We start from the raw sequence: 20211 nt of genomic DNA, 5'->3' as shown, positions 1-20211 counted from the left end.
GGAGTGCTTTGAAGTATATAGGTCTCTGGGGGGCGTGTAACTTTCTAATGCGCACAAATATCATTTGATGCAGCCAGTGAACAATTAAAACGTGTCTTATTATTTTAATAAAGCATTCCTTTCCAATACAAACGCTCAGCATGTAAGGGGGCAAGACAGCGGCCTACGCCCCAAGAACACGCTGTCACCTGAGGTCTATCACAGGGTTGTCAGACCAGGATTGGGGGTCTGATCCTTGGGGTATCATAATCAGTCTTGGGTAAGTTACTTCTAGAAAGTAACTGAGTTGCAGTTATAGTTACTTTCTTGGCTAAGTAACCAAGTTACAGTTATAGTTACTTTCTTGGTCAAGTAACTAGTTAGAGTTACAGTGACTGTGAGAAAGTAACTTAGTTACATTACAGTTACTTTTTATAAAAATTACCGTGAGAGGGTGATACAGTCGTTAAAAACGTACATTTATTTACATTAACTTAAGTGCGATAAAAGTATTATTGCACTTAACCGCGAGCTGTATAAGTCAATATGTGGCTCACCCACAGGGAAAAATACGTACGTAAAAAAGGATCGACATTTATTCGAGTAGCTAGTTACAATTTGCAGTTACATTCACAGAAATAGTAACTAGTTACAGTTAAAAGCTACTTTTCTGGAACTGGAACTAGTTACTGTAACTAGTTAACCCCAAAAGTAACTAGTTACAGTTACAAGTTAAAAGTAACTTAGTTACTACCCAAGACTGATCATAATATTGCAAGTTTTGGTATATGAGATGGAGTCCCGGAGGCTGTCCCTTGCTCATGCACAGGGATCGACTTAGGACAGTTTAAGTACACATTAAAGTGCCACTACGGACTAAATCCCGTGTCTTGAGAATCCTACTAAAGTTATGGTACTGAAATCAGCTTGCCTCACTTTACATTCCTGCAAAATATTTTGACTCTACGTAACGCGAAAGCTAGAGAAATTTAATTTTGATTTTTGAGAACTGTGACGTCATGTTATGCTCCGATGGAGCGCACGGCTCTTATCTGGCAACGTTGTTGCCCTTCGAGTCTTCCGGGGGGGGCTTACTTTTTGCACTCGGGTAGCGGAGCCCCACGTGACATACCAACCGGCCGCTCCGACCTTGGAGAAAACACAAAGAAGGGAGAAGTCATCTCTCCCATTTTCCAGTCTTTCGATCAGCCTCACATGACTTCTCTACCACGTGACCCTCCCCGGACGCCGGCGTCGTTTCAAGGAGAAGGGTGCCCTCTGCAGAACATGACATCATTGCAGTTTGTGGGCTTATGATTACGTCACTCGCTCGTTGCGTCATCGAAACCTGTGGAGGCTCAACAGGTCTTCAAAAATTGATAGAAATGCACAGCGTTCGTAAACAGGATTGAAATTTCGCGTATAGAATCCTTGAGGCACTTTCTTTTCGTGGACTAAATAAAATAAACGCTGTTTTCTGAGCCCTCACTCCATTGCTTTGTTTTGTTTTACTTTGCTAGTTCTGGCATGCACACCTGTCAAGTGCTTACAGAAGTTCCATCAAATTGCAATTACACCAAAATTATGGTTGCATATTCTTTATTGTTCCTTAGCGACAAACCAAGATGCTAACGTGCGTTTCACATTACAATACAGTGTGTCCCAGAAAGCGTGTCGTTAAATTATATATATAAAAAAAAGAAGTACTCCACCGAGAACCATGTAGTCAGCGGCATTTGTTCTTACAAGGTTTTTTCCACCTCTTGATGTGAATTTCATGTAACGTAAGTTTATTTGTGTAAATTTTTGAGAACTGAACTCGGAAATTTGCCAAGTAAATGCCACCCCAACAATGTTAAGAGCGCACCGAATTGACAGTGATATTCAGGAGCTATCCCATCGCAAAAAATAGCCGAACATCATCCTCTTCAGAGCACCCCGAGCATAGCGCGCGATGACTTTTTGAGCGCAGTCGCTCTTAGTCCGACGAAAGGGGGTTCGAAACCCATACCAGAGAGTGATAGTAGAAAAAGTGACAGTTCCTGAAATTGGGAAGGGGAAGCCATGATCCCAGCGGAAGCCTGATGCGGTAAGTCATGCCTGTGTTGTTACTTTCTACTAAATCGGTGTGGACCGGGTTTCCAACCTCCTTTCGTCGGACTAACAACGATTGCGCTGAAAAATTCGGCGCACGCTAGGCTCCGGGTGCTCAGTAAAGCATGATGCGTTGCTATATTTCCCGATAGGATAGCTCCTCAATATACCTGTCAATTACTTTATTTGCTTTACCTTTGCCAATTACATTGAATTTGAGTAAATTCGGCACGCTCTTCACATTGGTGGTGTAAAAAAGTGACCTCTACTTGGCAAATTTCAGAGTTCATCTCACAAAAATTTACACAATTAAACTTACGTTGCATGATAATCACAACAGGAGGTGGCAAAAACCTAGTAAGAACAAATGCCGTTGACCGCATGATTCTAGGTGGTGTAGTCTTTTTATTATAATTCATTGACACGTTTTCTGAGACACCATATGTATATCGCATGTAGCAGGCACCCTGCGCACTGCTGATGATGGCCCAAAAAGGCCGAAACAGTTGTCCAGTGCTGGTATGGCGACGGTTGAGCGCTTACAAACACATACACTACGTGCAGCCGAAGAGCTTGTGCTACTCCCCCCCCCCCCCCTATAATACACTGTGCCTGTTGGGATTGTTTCGATCACTTTTTACTAACGTTCTTGGCTACAGCGAGCTAGGGTACAAGTTGTCGGGTTGGACGCATCCGCCACACAAAGCGTTGCCTTCAGTACAAAAGTCCCCAGACGCGCTCGAGATAGATTACCCATACATACGAGGTATGGGGGCGCTAGTGACTTTACACATAACACTTCCTCCCCTTCTAATATGTAAGTTTGTTAGGTGGCCTCACAGACCTCCCACTACGGGTTACAGTCCCGTGTTCTTGTGCAGCCGTGTTACTAGGAGAGGATTCTTGCGATGGTGAGCTGCTCTGGATGGGGCTAGCGGTCGTTCCTGTCTCCAGGTCACTGGAGGCTGTTGTCAGGTCACGAGTCCCTATGTTCCAGTCGGACCACGGGAGGGTTGACGATGCTGTGTCAGTTACCTCATCGTCTAGCTTAGCCTGCCACTTAGAGGGTGAATCTGATTAAGACGTTTCCAGAGTGCACTTTTCACCCTTATTACGTGGTATCGAGGTCCCAAGGACTTCACAATCTCACCTGCTCTCCAATTCTTCCCCTTTCCATAGTTACCCACGAGTACCCTTTGGCCCTTATTATACTTATGCTGTGCAAAGCTCCCTGCAGTGTTTCTATTGTGGGCTTGAATAGGTCCACTCTAGTTCGGATATCTCTACCGAGAAACAATGTTGCCTGAGATTCCTCTGGTGTTGCTGTTGGGGCCCTGCGGTAGTGCATAAGGAGTTCTTGCAGCTTGCTCTTCAGGCTTCCTGCTGTTCCTTCCATCTTTTGGAGACCATTTTTTATCGTTTGCACGTATCGTTCAGCCTGTCCATTTGTGGCTGGGTGAAATGGGGCCGTGACCTTGTGCTTGACGCCATTCCTTTCGAGGAAGTCTTCAAATTCTTTCGATTTGAACTGTGGCCCGTTATCGCTCACCAGGGCTTCGGGAAAACCAAATCGACTGAAAGCCTCTGAAAGCAATTCGATGGTCTTGCTTGTGCCCGTAGAACAAGTGCAGAAGCCTCGGACCACTTGGAAAATGCGTCAATGCAGAGGAGAGGAGGCACTCGCCATCTATGGGTCCGGCATAATCTACGTGAACTCTTTGCCAGGGCCTTTCAGCTTGTTCCCACTGAAGCACAGGGCACGCGACTGGCATGTTCTTGTGCAGGAAGCACTGTGTGCAGTTCTTTACCATGGCTTCTATATCTGCATCTACTCCAGGTCACCACACCAGGGCCCTACTCAGTGCCTTCATACGAGAAATTGCAAGCTGTCCCTGGTGTAATTCTTGCAGAACCCTTTGGCGACAGGCCTTTGGAATGACTATGCGATGTCCCCGAAGTATACAGTCCCCATGTATTGTGAATTCCCCAGGGCTTCCACCCCATTTCCAGTTCTTGGAGGTTCCTGTTTGTAGCTGCTGGCTCAGTTCCTGTAGTTCAGGGTCCTGCTTTGTTGCTGCTGAGATTTCTTTGTAGGTCACGGGTAGCTTTTGAACTTGTTACGACTGGAACAGCTCAGCCTCGTCGAGTTGGGCACACTCTTCGCTGGTGCAAGGTAGTCTAGAGAGTGCATCAGCATTCCCATGCAGCTTGGTGTTCCTGTACTTTATGTCGTATTGGCACCCTTGCAAATACAAAACATAGTGTTGCATTCGTGGCGCAGCGAGTACAGGTATGCTCTTGTCTGGAGCAAATATCGATACTAACGGCTTGTGGTCTGTGACCAGTGTGAAACGTCTTCCGTACAAGAACTCGAAGAACTTTTTTACTCCAAACATTATGCTTAAGGCCTCTTTATCTATCTGAGAGTACCTCTGTTCGATGCTGGACAATGTTCGGGACGCGAAGGCGATGGGTCGCTCTTCTACGTTTGGAAATATGTGTGAGAGCACCGCTGATACCCCATATGGTGAAGCGTCCGTTGCTAGAAGTACTGGTAAGGTGTCACTGTAAGGCACCAATACTTTGTCTGATGCCATGACATCCTTGATAGTTTGAAATGCTTCTTCGTAGTTTTTGTCCCAGTGAAACTTCTGTTGCTTCTTCAATAGTCTTAAAGTCACTTAGGGTACGCGATCGTTGCTAGGTTCGGTACAAAGCGTCCGTAAGAGTTAATCAGGGCCATGAATGCCCTCACTTGGGTTGTGTTCTTTGGTTGAGGCACAAGGTGCTTGCTTAAAACAGCTTGCACTTTTTCTGGTGCTTTGTGTACGTCCTCTGAGTCTGTCTTATAGCCGCAGTACTGCACTTCGGTCTGAAAAAATGCACATTTTTGTCGGTTGACATGGAGTCCATACTCCTGTAGTTTGTGCAGCAGTTGTTCCACTTGTCTCTGGGCATGGAGATCTTCAATCAAGTGCAGTGGTAATTGTTTTCGTTGTTCATTTAGCTGCACCCAGACCCAGACCACACCAGCAGGTTTTACGAACTCCTTAGTTGCTGTCTTGAGGATGACTGACGTTTCTTGTATGGGCATGTTGGGCAGGACTCTTTTGAATTTATTGATGGACATACTTGAAACTGCGACTCCTGTATCCACTTCCATCAGTGCATAACCAGCATCTTCTATGCAGACTTCCACTTTGATTGCATTACCATCTCGCTGTGGCCTGCAGTGGTTTAGTGCTTCCAACCCAAAAACTGGCTTCAGCTTGTCCTTGCTTTTATTTTTGTCTTGTCACGCTTGTGTCTTGCCCGGCACGCCTTCAAGATGTGTCCTTTCTTTTGGCACCCGTGGCAAATTGCTGACAAGTATGGGCACTTTTGCGAATTGCGCTCGTTGCTTCCGCACCTGTAGCAAGGTTTTCGCTTAGGTGTTTCGCTTTTGTTCTGGACGGTTTTCGGTTTGCGAGATTCGTCCTGCCGTAAGGCGTGCACGTCTTTCCCGTTGTCCATCTTGGAAGCTGCCTCTGTGGTTATTTCCATTGCAACCGCCTCTTGAAATGCTTTCCCGAAATCCAGCTTGTCGGAACAATATAGTAGTCTCTGCTTGATTTTTTCGTCACGTAGGCCAACGAGGAACTGCTCATAAAGGTTTTCATCCAGTGTGCCTCCAGAAAAGCAACAGTTGACCGACAGACGCTTCAGTTCCGCTGCGAACTGTTGGATATTCTCACCCTTCGTTTGCTGCCGCTCCCGAAACTTGATTCGTTCGGCGTACTTGTTGGGGGCACGATTCATGTGAGTATCCAAAATTAGGACTATCTCGCCGAAAATCTTATCTTCGCGTTGCGCTGGCACCACGAGGTTTTGTAACAAACTGTACGTTGCGGGTCCCATCAACGCCAGTACAGCAGCCTTCAGATTCTCTGCTTCTACGCCATTGAAAACGAAGTGCTGTCGTAGCCTTTTTATGTGGTTTGTCCAGCTTTCTAGTTGCTCGTTGAACTCACAGAACGACGCCGCCATGTTTCGAAACGCAGTGCGTCCGGCTTCGACTTCTTGCAAGCTTCTTCCACAGTAATGAACGCTGTCGCACTCACCTTGAGAGCATCCTCGTCGCCAACTGTTGTGATTGTTTAGATCACTTTTTACTTACGTTCTTGGTTACAACGAGCTAGGGTACAAGTTGTCGGGTTGGACGCTTCCGCCACACAAAGCGTTGCCAGGGGCGCCAAGCTGTAGTAGAAATCTATTGCAGCTGAAAACTCACGTGACCTCCGGAGCTGGACCAATGACTGAGGACTAGCCACCCTATTTTTTCTTTTTTGATTGTATCGCGAATGACGCAGATGACGTGTCATCCGTTTCTCTCTCACTACTTTCCTCCTCTCTGCTCTGCTTCCCGTCTTCTTTTGTTGTTCCTTTTTTTCTTCCATTCACTGTTTTCTTGGTTCGCGTCTCTCGGAATGCAGTGGGAGTTACAGGAATACAACGGAGCCTTGGTTGTTTTTGTCACATGAAGTATTTTATTGTGCGACATACGGTTATGCAAGCAAGGCGTACACAGCATGACTGCGGTAACGAAAACAACATGACATTAATATTTCTCCGGAATTTGCTTGAAGAAGACTGATAATGTAGGACTGCCTCTGGCAAGGACTGCTACTGGGGACTAGAGCTCAGTGGCTGCAAGATGAAAAAAATTGGTATCAGATATACAGCTATGCATGTGAAAGTTGCATTGTAAATAGAAAGAATAAAGGCGCTATTGAACACGAAAAATAAGAACGGTGGTAGGGTTGTGAGAAGCTCGCAGCCCATCCAGTGTGAGCGACTTTAGTACAAAAAATACCTTTTATTGCGCTACTTCACAATGATATATTCAGGCCAAATAGCCTGACAAACTTGGCTTCTGGGCTACGTACAGAACAGCTACTGTCAACGTCGGACGAAACTTGTCGAGCGAAATCACCGAGAATCAGACTGACAGCAGCGTCATACCTTTATACAGTACGACGTGAGCGGGTATAACATTTAGATGATATTGTTTCACGAAAAGAAAGTCTACCGTCGTATCTGCAAAGCAACGCTGTCTGTCTCGGTCACAGCGTATTCCGGTCCCGATTTACGGTAACTGTTAAGCAACTTATTCCCAATACACGAAGGGAATGCGGTGTTGTAAGGCAACAAGCAATGACAAATGACTTACCAGTCGGCAGTCGTTGACGGGGTATCGGGTACGAGGCTTTCGGACGCTCGAATAGTTTCTACACCACGAAGCAGAGCAGAAATGTTGCGCAGGCATCTTCCCTGGCAGCTGTGACTGTTCGAGGACACTCACATGATACAGCTTGCGTTTTTAAACAGGAAAAATCAGAACTCATAGTCCAACCCAACCGCTACACAACACGAGGCGTCCGAAACGGACGCGGCGACTCCGTCGGTTCCAACCACTGATCTCGATTGTAAAAGGCTGGATGCTGGATTGCGGATACGGAGCGCGAGCGTGAAGAAACCGGCCGCCATCTCACTGTACCCACAACAGTCGCCGCAGCGATCATGGCAACCTTTTGCAATTACGGTCGTACCAAAGGTGCTGGCAAGGTTACAGGACCTAAATTTATACAGGTGAGTCACTCTTTATCGAGGAATAAATAGGCGTCCATTCTGTATATTTAGTTGACCATTATGAAGTGTTTTTTTGCCCAAAACGAGCATTGGATGCAGGTTGCTTGATCGCTCTTCGGACATTCAATCGAGCACACTTGCATTTTACCCGGCGGCAAATACAGTTTGAGTGCATAATATGCTTGAAAGAACACGTTACACTACACCGGTAGTGTTGTCATCAATATATGTGCGAGCACTCGAGCGCTTTTTTGCATGCATTGCTAGCATGGTACACGGTGTTCTCTGCGGAAGCAAGTGCCACATTCATTTCTTTGAATTACCTTCACGCACAAGTTCGGTATTACGTCGTAATGAGACCACGATTGTCACCTTTTTTCATGTATTGGTATTGTTTTGTGCCTGGGTTTGATTTGTGACAAAGAATCCTACGTAACGGTGGTGTGGCGCGACTTGAATAACGCCTTTGTGTCTGAGCTGTATCGTCAGCTTGTTACGATAGTAATAATTTGTAGCGTGTCGTGCTATTTGAAGCAGTTTTTAAGGCAAAAGTGGTCTCTCAATACAGGTTTCGTCACGAGGGCTACCCAGTGAATAATCTGTGCAGTGTGATACGGCTGGGTGTACAGGTAAGTAGTCACGTTCCTCATCCACTGGTTTCTACTTTTCAGGAAGGAACAACCTCAGTGCACGCACTGTGGTTAGCCTCTCTCAAACACACCTTACACTTTAGGCTCCTTCACCCAGCAATATAATAATTAGATATTATAATTCTTTTAGAAGAGTTCCCCATATTCTTTTTAGAATAGTTTTTAATCTTTTTAATTTTTAGAAGATACAGGGATTGTAAACCATGTTTTAAACTGATGTTTTAACGTTTGCCCAATGCATTTATTAAACAACATATTCATTTTTAACTGGTTGCACCCAAACCAATGTTCTGATGTATTATTTCCTTTGTTGTCGATGCACCATAAAAATTGGAATAATCATCATCAATGCAGGTTACTTCACAGCTGCCTCGCATACTCAAGAAATGGGTGCAGAACCAGCGTAATGCCCACAAACTTTGACTACCACAGCATCTCCGAAAGTAAAGGCATATGTGTCACATGGGATTTTTAAAGGCATTCACAGTATACAGGGTGTCCCAGAAAACGTGTCATTGAATTATAATAAAAAAACTACGCCACCTAGAATCATGCGGTCAACGGCATTTGTTCTTACTAGATTTTTGCCACCCCTTGATGTGAATGTCGTGTAACGTAAGTTTAATTATGTAAGTTTTTGCGAACTGAAGTCGGAAATTTGCCAAGTAAAGGCCACTTTTTTACCCCACCAATGTGAAGAGCCTGTCTAATTTACTCAAATTAATGATAATTGACAAGGATATTCAGGGGCTATCCCATCAGAAAAAATAGCCGAACATCATGCTCTACGGAGGTAGCGCGTGACAAATTTTTCAGCGCAATCCTTGTCAGTTTGACGAAAGGAGGTTGGAAACCCAGCCCACACCTGCTATGTAGAAACAGATAACACAGGTATGGCTTATCTCGTCCGACTTTCGCTGGGATCGCACTTTCCCCCTCCCAAATTCAGGAACTGTCACTTTTTCTACTATCACTCTGTGGGCTGGGTTTCGAACGTCTTTTCGTCGGACTGCGAGCGATCGCGCTCAAAAAGTCGTCGCGCGTCATGGTTCGGTGCTACGAAAAGCATGATGTTCGGCTATTTTTTCCAATGGGATAGCTCATGAATATCACTGTCAATTATCATGAACTTAAGTGAATTCGGCACGCTCTTCATATTGGTGGGGTAAAAAAGTGACCCTCACTTGGCAAATTTCCGAGTTCAGATCGCAAATATTTATATAATTAAACTTACGATACATGACATTCACATCAGGAGTTGGCAAAAATCTAGTAAGAACAAATGCCGTTGACCGCATGATTCTAGGTGGCGTAGTTTTTTTATTATAATTCAATGACACGTTTTCTGGGACACCCTGTATAATTCCTTGTATGAACTGTTGTAGATCTAAGCAGCTTCTACAGTACACTCTCAGAAATTAAAACTTGTCAGGGAACTGTGATAATTGTTTCAGTTAATAGGCATGCACATATACGCTATAAGAAAATTATTTATTGAGAATGCACTTCTCTGGCTACTCATGTTGTTTACATCTACTGTTGATCACATTCATTTATCACATATTTGATCACATTAAATTTTAAATTTACCATATATGAGAAAATATCAGGAGGGAAGTTGCTATTCATTGCTCACTCCAACCTAAAATTGAGTGCTACAAACTTAGAGAGCGTACCTGACCATTGTCATTCCTAAAATATATATTGTCATTGTAGCAAGGTTACAAAACAATAAATGTAGTCTTTTGCGACCTCCCTGCACGTTCATTGTATCCTGAAACGCAAAAGTGCAAGAAATAAATCTTGAACTTGAATAAACTTGATGTTGTATAAACTTGACATAAAATGTTGAATAATATAATGAATGATATAAAATATTGAATAAACTTGAACTCGTATATTCTCTTTACTCATCATCAGTGATCTTCATTACAAAAGCATATCGTGTTAGACTTTTTTGTTTGCGTTTCACAGACTGGGTACACGAGGGCCAAAATGACACAATCACAACTGTTTCAAGCTCCAAATAGTCCTGCTGCAATTTGAAGACCATATGTGGAGCTGCATTTTTTGGAACATGCTCTACATAAGCATGACAAAGTCAGCACTGGATAGCAGGACCCCGTCCCCAAGCAGCTTTTCTCACGCTGCAGTTGTATTCAACAAAAGCATGTGAGTGCTGGAGAAGGACATTCAGTTTGGCACAACCGCGCGTGCAAATAATCAGAACAAATAAAGGAAGAAGCAAACAAACATAGAAAGGCTGTACTTCAAAAGAGTCCTGTGTCTCAAGGAAGTGTTACCACTTTCTAAGTAACTTAATTGATTAAGCTTACATCACTGTCCTAACACTGTCCTAACTTACTGTCCTAACGAGTGTGATCTAATTGCGTGAAGTAATTATTTGGGCTGCTTCGGTGTGTCCATATTTGCGAGGCAAAGCACCGCTGTCGTTTACTAAAAGACTCTTTCTAAGGCGATGCTTGATATAAATCATACTAAACGCATACACGGCTAAAACAACGGTTGTGATTCTACAGAGCGATCTCTTTCTGCCATGCGAGTATCTCTTGTCCCGGGCCGTTCTTTATGGAACAATTTTTGTCCAGAACACAGTACGGGATATTATATACATCGTTGTTAATAACCTCAAGTCGTTTCTTATTGAAATATTGGCTGGGAAACGTGCTGTAGTACAATCCCCAGCGCTGCACTGCAGTGACGGTCTAGTTTCGGAATGCAAAACATAACGTAATTAAGAATCGAACGGCAGGACACCTGTGAAACACGTTAGGATACATCAGTATACTGGCACCTTACAAAATTGTGTGATGACAAACAACGACCAATGCTTGCAGCGCAATAAATACTCACAATCTCTGGTGCCTCCCATTGTTTTCTATGGGCACACACAGCAGTTTAGGGCCCACCAACATGGCGGCCCGAAGGCACGCCTCTCCCCCACGAGCCCCTCTCCCATGCGCGATCCAGCCTTTATACATAGAGATCAGTGGTTCCAACCAGTGTTGCCAAATCTCGTTCGCAGGAAGTCGCTAGTGGCGCCCCGAAAGGTCGCTAAAAGTCGTTAAAATTGAAACTGAAAGTCGCTAAAAAAGTCGCTGCCGCTATTGTGCCCTTTTTCTTCGTTGCATGTTATGAAACAATATGGTGACAGCCCTACCAAGATGATTCAGCGAATGAGCGCAGTGGATGGCCAAGAGAGAACATGAAGAAATGGGCATGACTGGATAAGAATGAGAGAAAGTAAATTAAATTCGGCACCTTGAACATCTTCTGCAGAACCTTTTCTCGTTTTGTCACCGGGGGCACTGAACATGGTTTGTTTATTGCTTACAAAAAGTTCCGATGCCTTCTCGTGTTTTTGCGACCTGCTTGACTTACAACCTCGCATAAATCTCACGCTTGCAATATAGGTGCACAGCACCCTTGTGTCAGTCTTTGACTGGACGAAGCTACCCCATGAATACTGGCAGCATCACTCAGCTCATGCGGTATTTCTGATGTTACTTAAGAGGTATTTTGGAAAGCGCTTGCGTCTAGGCCACGTGGCGCGTCAGAAATGGGGCAAACTGGAAACAGCTCAAAGAAACGACCGCTGCGAAGAACAACAACGAAACTGCACCACTGCACGCTGCAGGGAACACGCTGAGAGATCTCCGTTACAGGTGATTGGCCCTGAGGAGTTAGGGCCAGCGAAAAGTGGCGCGATTTCATATTATATAATATGAGATCGCGCCACTTTTCTCTCTCTTTTCTCTCTCAAACTTGAGTTTGTCGGCCACTGAAATGTCACAGGAAAATCACGATTCTTCCTGACTTTAGGAAGGAATGTCTGTGTCGCTAAAAAGTCGCTGAACATGTCAGAAAGTCACCAAAAAATCCGCTAATCCCAAATACAAAATTTTGTCGCTAAACAGACCCCGAAATCCGCTAAATTTAGCGACTTTTTCCCATATCTGGCAACACTGGTTCCAACCGGCACAGCCGCCGGTGGTGGTGGTGGTGATAGGGCTTGCCGTTGTCGGCCTCACGTATGTGGGCAACGTCACGACTCACGCCCTGGGGGAATGTGCGTCCTGGGCCGACTTCTAAGGGAACTGTGCCGACATATGTCTGAAAGCGTCTGAGGAAAACCCAGGAAAAACCCCAGACAGCACAGCCGGCACCGGGATTCGAACCTGGGTACCTCCCAGTCTCGACGTGACATGGCCAGCACAGCCGCCGCGCTGTCGCCTGTTTGAGTGCTCGCGAACAAATTTGAGAACGGCCAATCATCGCTCAGAAAACGAATTCATTCTCATGGGAACCAATCAGTAATCACTAGCCACCGGATGTCTCCATGACGTTCAATTTATGCCGTTTCTGACGTCCGATGACGTGAAACGCATGAAGCGCCTCATTTTATCCCGCAAAGGAACTGGCGAGTTTCGGGCCCTTGGCGTTGCCTTCAGTACAAAAGTCCCCAGACGCGCTCGAGATAGATTCTCCATACATACGAAGTATGGGGGCGCTAGTGACTTTACACATAACAGTGCCCTTCGATGTTCGTGCCCTTTAGAGACGGGACCTCACAGCATCACACACGGTCAAGGCCAACAATTGCACAGAGTGACACTGTTATCGCTGATTTTACAAGAGCGAGGTAGGGGACGTTCCAATATAGCTTACGTCTCACATTTTCAACCAACCGAATGATGGATGGCTAGGAGAGCGTATAGTGTGTGGTGAAGTTCTTCTATAAATAGCTCTTCACGGCATCTTTTTAGTTGCATCAGTTCAGGGGCCTGAAACTGAAGTCGAGTTGCGGTCCGCGCTGACCCTGGACCACATCGTACAAGAAAAAGAAAAAAGGAAAACAAATTGGGGAGGAGGGGGGAGGCTCTCCCTGTTGAAGAGGTGCACGAGGTTTCGGGCGTAGAATTTTACTTAAGTTGTTGTTTGGTAAGATTATGTTAACGTTGGATGGCTTTCACTGGTATAAGCTGCATCACCAATTGACAGCTATGAAACAGTTGAATGGCTTCTCGAAGACGGACGGCTGTCTCTTGGTGATCGAGTGGATTTGAGGGCGTTGCTGGGACGAAATTGGTGGAGCAGCAGCAGGCGTCGAAGTCTGCTTTGCAGATCTTCTGGCCATATGCTCTCAGAGATGCTATGCTCTGTAATGCCATTACGTTACATGAAACTTCTTAAGTGTCACCCACGTAAACGACAGGAAAGAACTATTTCAAAGTAAACAGTGAAAGGATGGTGAAAGTAAAACACACACGCACACATGACCAGCGGCACGGCAAGAGGAGACTGGGTGGTTGTGGGCTCGAATCCAGCCATCGGCTGTGCTGTCCGAGGTCATCGCTAAGATTTTGTTGGAAAGGCTCCTCATAGCTTGCGAGATCCAGTTATAACTTAGCAACGTGGTCACTTGCGGTTACGCTGCAATGTAGACACAATATTATTGGCCGCAACTCAGACATGTTGAGGCATATCAGGAAAAGAAGTGCTCGGGCTTGCCAAACTAGACTATGGAGGCGCAGAACCATGGTTTGAAAATATTTCATTGCTAATTCAATTTGATTTTCGATGCGTCAACTTCAGTCTTGGCGGCGTCGAAAGCCGGAGGTCAAACGCCGTCGGGCCGCAGAATAGCAGATTGCGCGCCGCGTATCCGATACCCCTTCTTTAGTTGGTTCTCCTGGTGTCCACATCACAACAGGAAAGCCAGAAGGAAAGATCGATCAGTTAGTATTTATTGAATTTACCTAATGCTAAAAACTTGCCTAAAAACGCTCTTTACGAGACAAGTCACCAGAACAAGACACTCTATCCCAGGTTTCCGAACGCCGCTAGTTTTGGCGGCTTCCTGCCCAGCGTTGGCATCGCTTGAGGGCTCAACCTGAAACTCCTTGGTCTTCCTCCTCCTTGCAATGGCCTCCTTTCTTTCCCTCCTCCGCTCTTCCTCGCTATCGTGTATCGTTTTCGCCTTTTTTTCCTTCAGCTCAGCATCCGTGATAAAATAATTCATCGCGATCGGATCGCCCATCTTATTTTCCCGAGCAAACACCCTAGGATCTTTCGTCGAGAGATCACCTTCGCCTTCCTTCTGAAGTTTCTTGACGTCAACCTCAGTGGTACCCTGCGAATATGCTAGAAACACCAAAGTATGATTGGTACCCGTCGTTGGAAACGGTCCGCTGTACATGATGAGTTCGTCACCCGAATACACGTCTTTCGTGACGATGTTCACTACTAGCCAGTACTGCCAGTACGTGATTGTGATGTCTGTAAGCACCAGAGCGTATAGCTTCCCGTCTTCCATGTCGAAGGTGACATTCAACGGTTCCAGCCAGAGGTACTGGGCGACGAAGTAGTTACCCATGCGAATGACGCGCCCGTAACCGTAATCGACGTCGATTTCGCCCGTTGGAGGACTATCCAAGAAGTGAGGCAGGATGCCTGCCCTGGTTAGGTTGTCAACTAAGGATCCGGGAACTATGGTTCTATTGTCGACTCCGGAAGAACCTCCTGGTTGTACTTCAGCTCGTGGGCAGGAAGAGCCGCACTGTGGGCGAAAGTGAAATTACAACTCGGACACTGAAGCCGAACCATTACACAGAAGGATAGCATTATCACTCCCGATTTGTGGAAATCGTTCAGCGTACAGGCCCGTTCCGACATACAGCGCTTTGCCCCAGAGCACTGGAAAACAGCGCTGTTTTTCCCTCCTCTTCCGGCTGCGACTCGATGGAAAACAGCACTTGGCGAAGTTTAGCTTCGGTGAACTTTCCCATCGCTGTCTCCCAGCGATAGGCTCCCTGAACCAATGAGAACGCGGTGCCGCGTTCACGTGACGGGGCTGCCTTTTTTTTTTCGCTTCTTGTCGCCGTGACTGCACGTAGGCCTAGTTGCACGTTGCTCTGCACGCTGAGATAAGCGCTGCAAGTGCGAACCCCACAGAGGAAATACAGCGCTGTTTTGCAGTGCTGTGGTGCAGCGCTGTGGAGCAAAGCGCTGTATGTCGGAACGGGCCTTACGCCTCTGACAATAGAGCTTTTTCACAACGCTTCTGCGCATGCTCTGTGACCCTAACGGCGCCGGAGGGGGTTCCCGACATACTCATGGCGCCTGTCCTGCTTTGGCGCGCGCCCATCGTGTTTCGCTGGATAGCCGATTAGAGATGCGAAGCCCCGAAAAAAACCCGAACATTTTGGGGGAAAAACAGTTTTTTTTTTGTTTTTTTCCTCGTCTCCGGAAAAATCGCCCAAAATTTCAAGGTGACAAAATTCAAAAATGTAAATTTTCGTGCCTTTGATGCGTTCCTACCCGCCAACAGTGCTTTAGGTGCCTCTAATCCGCCAACAACCACCAACTTAGAGCTCCATCTGGCCGCTCCAAGCGATCGCCGTCGCGTTCACATAATGTCGGAGTTCTGCTTTGAGTAGACGGATTGTTCCAGGTTGTTCCAATTACCTATCACTGCGTAGACAGCAGTCTCATGGAATGCTCTGCTCTGCATTTATGCCTAGAGGATGAACGCTACTAAAGCCTCTAGCTCATTGTATGCTGTGGTTTGGCCGGCAATGCTTCGACTCAGCAGTAACCACATCTGTTTCCATTTGTTCAAATTTTTCGGAAAAAAACACTAAAGAAACCGGTTTTCGAGAGATTCAAAATTTCCTTTCCTTTTTCTTCGTAACCAGCGGTCAGATTTTAATGCGAGTGATCTTAAAGGAGTACAGAGGGCCATAAAAAAAAAAAAAAAAAAAGGTTAAGACATCTGATGAAAGTGTGTGTGTCATTATACCGAATAGCGCGAAAGGTTTTGATGTGTGCAATTTGTTTCCCAGAAAAAAAAACTCACATGAACATGGCTCCGCGCGTTCACCCTTAACTCGCCACTCCAGCTATAACGAGGATGAGGAGGTATGATGCCACGTCACCGATGACGCTATAAGGAGAGCTCGTTCTGGTTCGCCGGTCAGTGGGGGTCAGCGCCTTGTCCCTTTGCCACCGCAAACCAGTTTTACCAGTTCTCCCGGAGAATTCGGGATAGAGAGAGCGGCCGAAGCATTACGGGGCCAGGACAAAGACTTTTTCAGAACCCCGAACAGCCGAGTAGCAGACGACAGCGGGGTAGCAGACATTTCTCTAGGCCAATCGGCGAGCGTTCTCCTTATAGCGTTAGCGCGAGGTTTCAGGCAGATCAGGGGCTGGCACTGCTCCTCACCACAGTTGCGCACGGTCGCTTTTTGCGGAGTATTTCAAATTCAATTTCTGCGATAATTATGACCCTGTGGTGTAAATTACTTCGCATGGTGCATCTCACTGGCCTACTTAACAGTTTTATGGGAAGAAAACTGTTTTAAAAATAACTGTGCTACTTTGCTCTGCTGACTGTGCTACTGGAAAGGGCACGACAAGATCTGTAACGTATGGGCTCGGAATTGTGAAATTGTTCAGAGTTATTTTATGGTCAAAATTTGGAAGGTATCCACAAGAAGCTTAAGACAAATTCTAAAATTCCAGGTCCTACACGCCCCTGATCTTGTCGTCCTCTATCCAACGATACGACAGGTAACAAAATTTGACCGTTGATTGCTGAGAAAAAGCATCAAATCGCGCGCCATAGAAAATGCACGTGGGATAGGGAGCAGGTATTCCCTCTTTTAACATAACTGCGTAAGTGTCACAAAAAGCGTACGCCTTCAATTTTCAACAAATCAGGGGGCTTAATCACTTCATCGTCGTTACGGTCGTTACAACTTAACGTGTGGCGGGAAATTCAAAAAGGTGGGCACGTGACACTGCGCGTGACGTGTACAACGGCCTTCACGTATCGCGCAAAGAGCGCTGTGCACGTGTTTTATCACGTGCCCACCTTTTTAAATTTCCCGCCCGCCTTTTTGAATTTCCCGCCACTCGCTAGCTTGTAACGACCGTAACGACGATGAAGCGATTAAGCCCCCAGATTCGGCATTATCGCAGGCTATAGGTGCGTGTTATGGACGTTTTTAGAGTGTATATGGGCAGTCTGCACTCAATATGTGACGTCATTCACTTACACCGTCATCGTTATCTGCGCTCCTTTTCTCTGGCTCCACATCTTCCTGTACAGCAGCATTGGACTCGGCGGAAAACTTTCTCATCACAAGAGGCTCACGAGTCCCGAAGCCAGTACGGACCATCTCCCATGTCCTGTTCCCTCTTTGCAAAATGCGGGACAGTTTCGCAACCGTGTGGTTGCTGAATCTCACACGACCTTGATCGAAGACAACGATGACATATTGCCGACGACCAGCAAGAGGCGAGTATCCGATGACGACGTCGTGGTTGGCAAGCTTCTCGTCGTGGGCGTTCACGACGAACCACTGGACGTCTTTCTCTTCCGCAACCAGAAGGACCGCGTAGAAATGTCGAGATCGGACATCGAAGTCGAACGTTGAAGTTGGCGCGTCATTCTTCGATTCACTGAGGTCTCCGGTGTGATTGGAAGGGTGTACCGCACGAACCCGGAGGTCTGGTAGCAAGTCCGTCAATGCCATGGAAGCTGAATGAGCAGGGGAGAGGACAGAGGCTGCGGCTGTGAAGGCGAGGAACGCGGCAAGCATCGCGACGGTTGCAACGCGGATATCGAAGTGTAGCACGAGCACTGGTATCCTTCTTCTTCTTCTTCTTCGTCTTCCTCCGCAGTGGCGCATAGCACGGGGCAATTGGCCACGGATCGTGACATGAGGACCCAATGAGGACTGGTATCTTCTTCTTCTTCTTCGTCCCACGGAGAATGGCCATTAGCCCCAAGGGAGATCGGCCGGCTATGAGGACGTCCAACGGTAGTATAACTTGACCGTGACAATTTGGGTGGGGAATGTGGGGAAGGTTGGTGGAGAAAGTAATGATGATTGAAGTGGTGGGGGTGCTGAAGTTCGCTTGTTTTGGCTCCATGGCACGAGGGCAAGCGTCGTGCATGTCGTGGTTATTTGCGTAATTGACAAGTAGAGGCATTGTGGTATTCGTTAGCAGTAGACATTGTAGTGGAGTTATTGTGTAGTAGTCAGTGTAGATGCGTGGCTGTGTGTTTGGCCGTAGCTTTCTATTCCAGGTAAGTAGGATCCCGCGGGGTTGGATACACTACACTGAAAGCGTGGCGCGAAGTTATACTTGGATTAAACCAAAGCAGTCAGATGCCATTGTAAGCTTCGGCCACCCTTTGCAGACTTATGTTGCTTTGACTCGCCTCGTGCGGGGGAGCCACCGGAATTTCTCGGACCTAATGGGCTCCTTCGGCGTGCACGGAGCACACGGCGTGGTAACACTCAGTGGGTGATGGTGGGTGGGAGGGTGAATGGGTGGATGCAAAGCTGGGATGATGCAAAGGTGGGCTAGAAGCGGCGCGAGCGAGAAAGGAAGTATGCAAGCCCAGCCGCTACCGACATATCCCAGCTGGAAGAGCTGGAGGATCCAAACGAAAGGAGGGCTGCTAGGGACACGGGAACCCCCAGCAGACGGAGTGGAAGATTAATATAGGCCTCCCGAAGCCTAGCGTAAGAGCTGCATTGCATGAGGAAGTGCTCTACCGTCTCGTCCTGGCCACAGTGGGGACACGCGGGGGATGAGGAGCGGCCGGCTCGGTGGAGATAGAAGTTGAGGGGGAGGGCGAGGCAGCGAGCGCGCGTCAACGAGACCTCTGACTGCCGAGAGAGACAGGAATTCGGCTTCCACGGGAAGCACAGATGGGCGTACTTAGGGCGCAAAATGGGGCCAGAGGATATCCGTGCAAAATGTTTGTATCTAGCGATACACACGTGTGCAAGGGGGGGGGCAGCAGGCCAATAACCGCCCCAGAGAGGGACATTTTTGCGAGGCAGTCAGCGGTCTCGTTTACGGCAAGCCCACGGTGACCAGGGACCCACGTTATGATGATATCGCGTATGTGCGAGGGAGCGAGCGTAAGCAGAGTGGAGAGCAAGTTCTGGGAAGGAGTCGCCAAAGCGGAAACGACTGAGAGTGAATCTGAAAGCAAGAGCACCCTTTCCCAGGTGGGCGGGACCCTTTTAAGAGCTAGTATCATAGCGAGGAACTCGCTATGAAATGGAGGGGTGAAATCTGGGAGCCGCACCGGGAACTGGAAGTCGAGCTGAGGGAAGAAAAGGCCGACCCCAGAGCGCTCCTCTGAGACAGAGGCGTCAGTTGCGACCACAAGATGTAGTGGAAATCGATGAAGATGGTTCGTCAGCACTGTCTGCAGAGTACGCAAAGGAGCATGACGAACACTCGTGGGGAAGATGTCAATGACACTCACAGAAGGAGGGTCCAGCGGGGCCCCAAGTGGGAGGACATCCAAGAGCGAAACCTTTAATGGCAGAAGGAGTTGCTGGGCGAAAACTAATTGCGGGGTATTTCTGCGGTGCCACTGCCGAGTTAGCCACAGCCGGGCATCCTTGAGAGCCGCATTATTTGACAGCGCAATGGGGTTCTGGCGCTGAGACAGGAAGACGCTCACAGTAAGTAGCCGGAACCGAGCCTTGAGAGAAGGCAACCGGGCCTCAAGGAGAAGTGCATCACTAGCCGAATACCGGGAAAGGCCCAAGCAGAGGCGGAGGGCCCGCCGCTCCAAAATGTACAGTTTGGTTAATCGCCAGTCAGGCAGGGAAGAAAAAAGGACCGCTCCAAACTCCAAAATGGGTCGCACGTAAGAACGGTACACGTAGAGCAGGGCATCTCTGCGCATGCCGACACGGGGGCTAGAGCACCGGTGGAGGACGCCGATTGCCTTCGTTGCCTTTAGACACAAGTGATCTATGTGGTGACGCCAGCTCAGCGAGTCGTCGTACCACATCCCCAA

The 20211-nt window shown here is 47.2% G+C and overlaps 1 protein-coding gene across 1 annotated transcript; it reads right to left on the bottom strand.

Moving 5' to 3' along the window:
* Positions 1-14097: 14097 nt before the first annotated feature.
* Positions 14098-18097, bottom strand: LOC135392778 (uncharacterized). The gene is made up of 2 exons (XM_064623499.1): positions 17432-18097; positions 14098-14931 (listed from the first exon to the last, which is right to left on the bottom strand). Exons 1-2 carry the CDS (start codon positions 18065-18067, stop codon positions 14128-14130), a joined length of 1440 nt encoding a protein of 479 aa, XP_064479569.1. The 5' UTR covers positions 18068-18097; the 3' UTR covers positions 14098-14127.
* Between the last annotated feature and the right edge of the window lie 2114 nt (positions 18098-20211).

Source organism: Ornithodoros turicata, chromosome 4, assembly GCF_037126465.1.
Source record: "Ornithodoros turicata isolate Travis chromosome 4, ASM3712646v1, whole genome shotgun sequence".
Lineage (NCBI taxonomy): Eukaryota > Metazoa > Arthropoda > Arachnida > Ixodida > Argasidae > Ornithodoros > Ornithodoros turicata.
Note: the sequence above shows the minus strand (reverse complement) of the source record. Positions and strands in the feature narration are given on the sequence as shown.

Bases quoted from the DNA above. Each gene is read 5' to 3' on its own strand.
- LOC135392778 (XM_064623499.1), bottom strand. From the start codon at position 18,067: ATGCGCCACTGCGGAGGAAGACGAAGAAGAAGAAGAAGAAGGATACCA. The intron at 14,932-17,431 runs GTAAGTGAATGA...TTTCGCCCACAG, and splicing joins GCGCAGATAACGATGACGGT to TGCGGCTCTTCCTGCCCACG.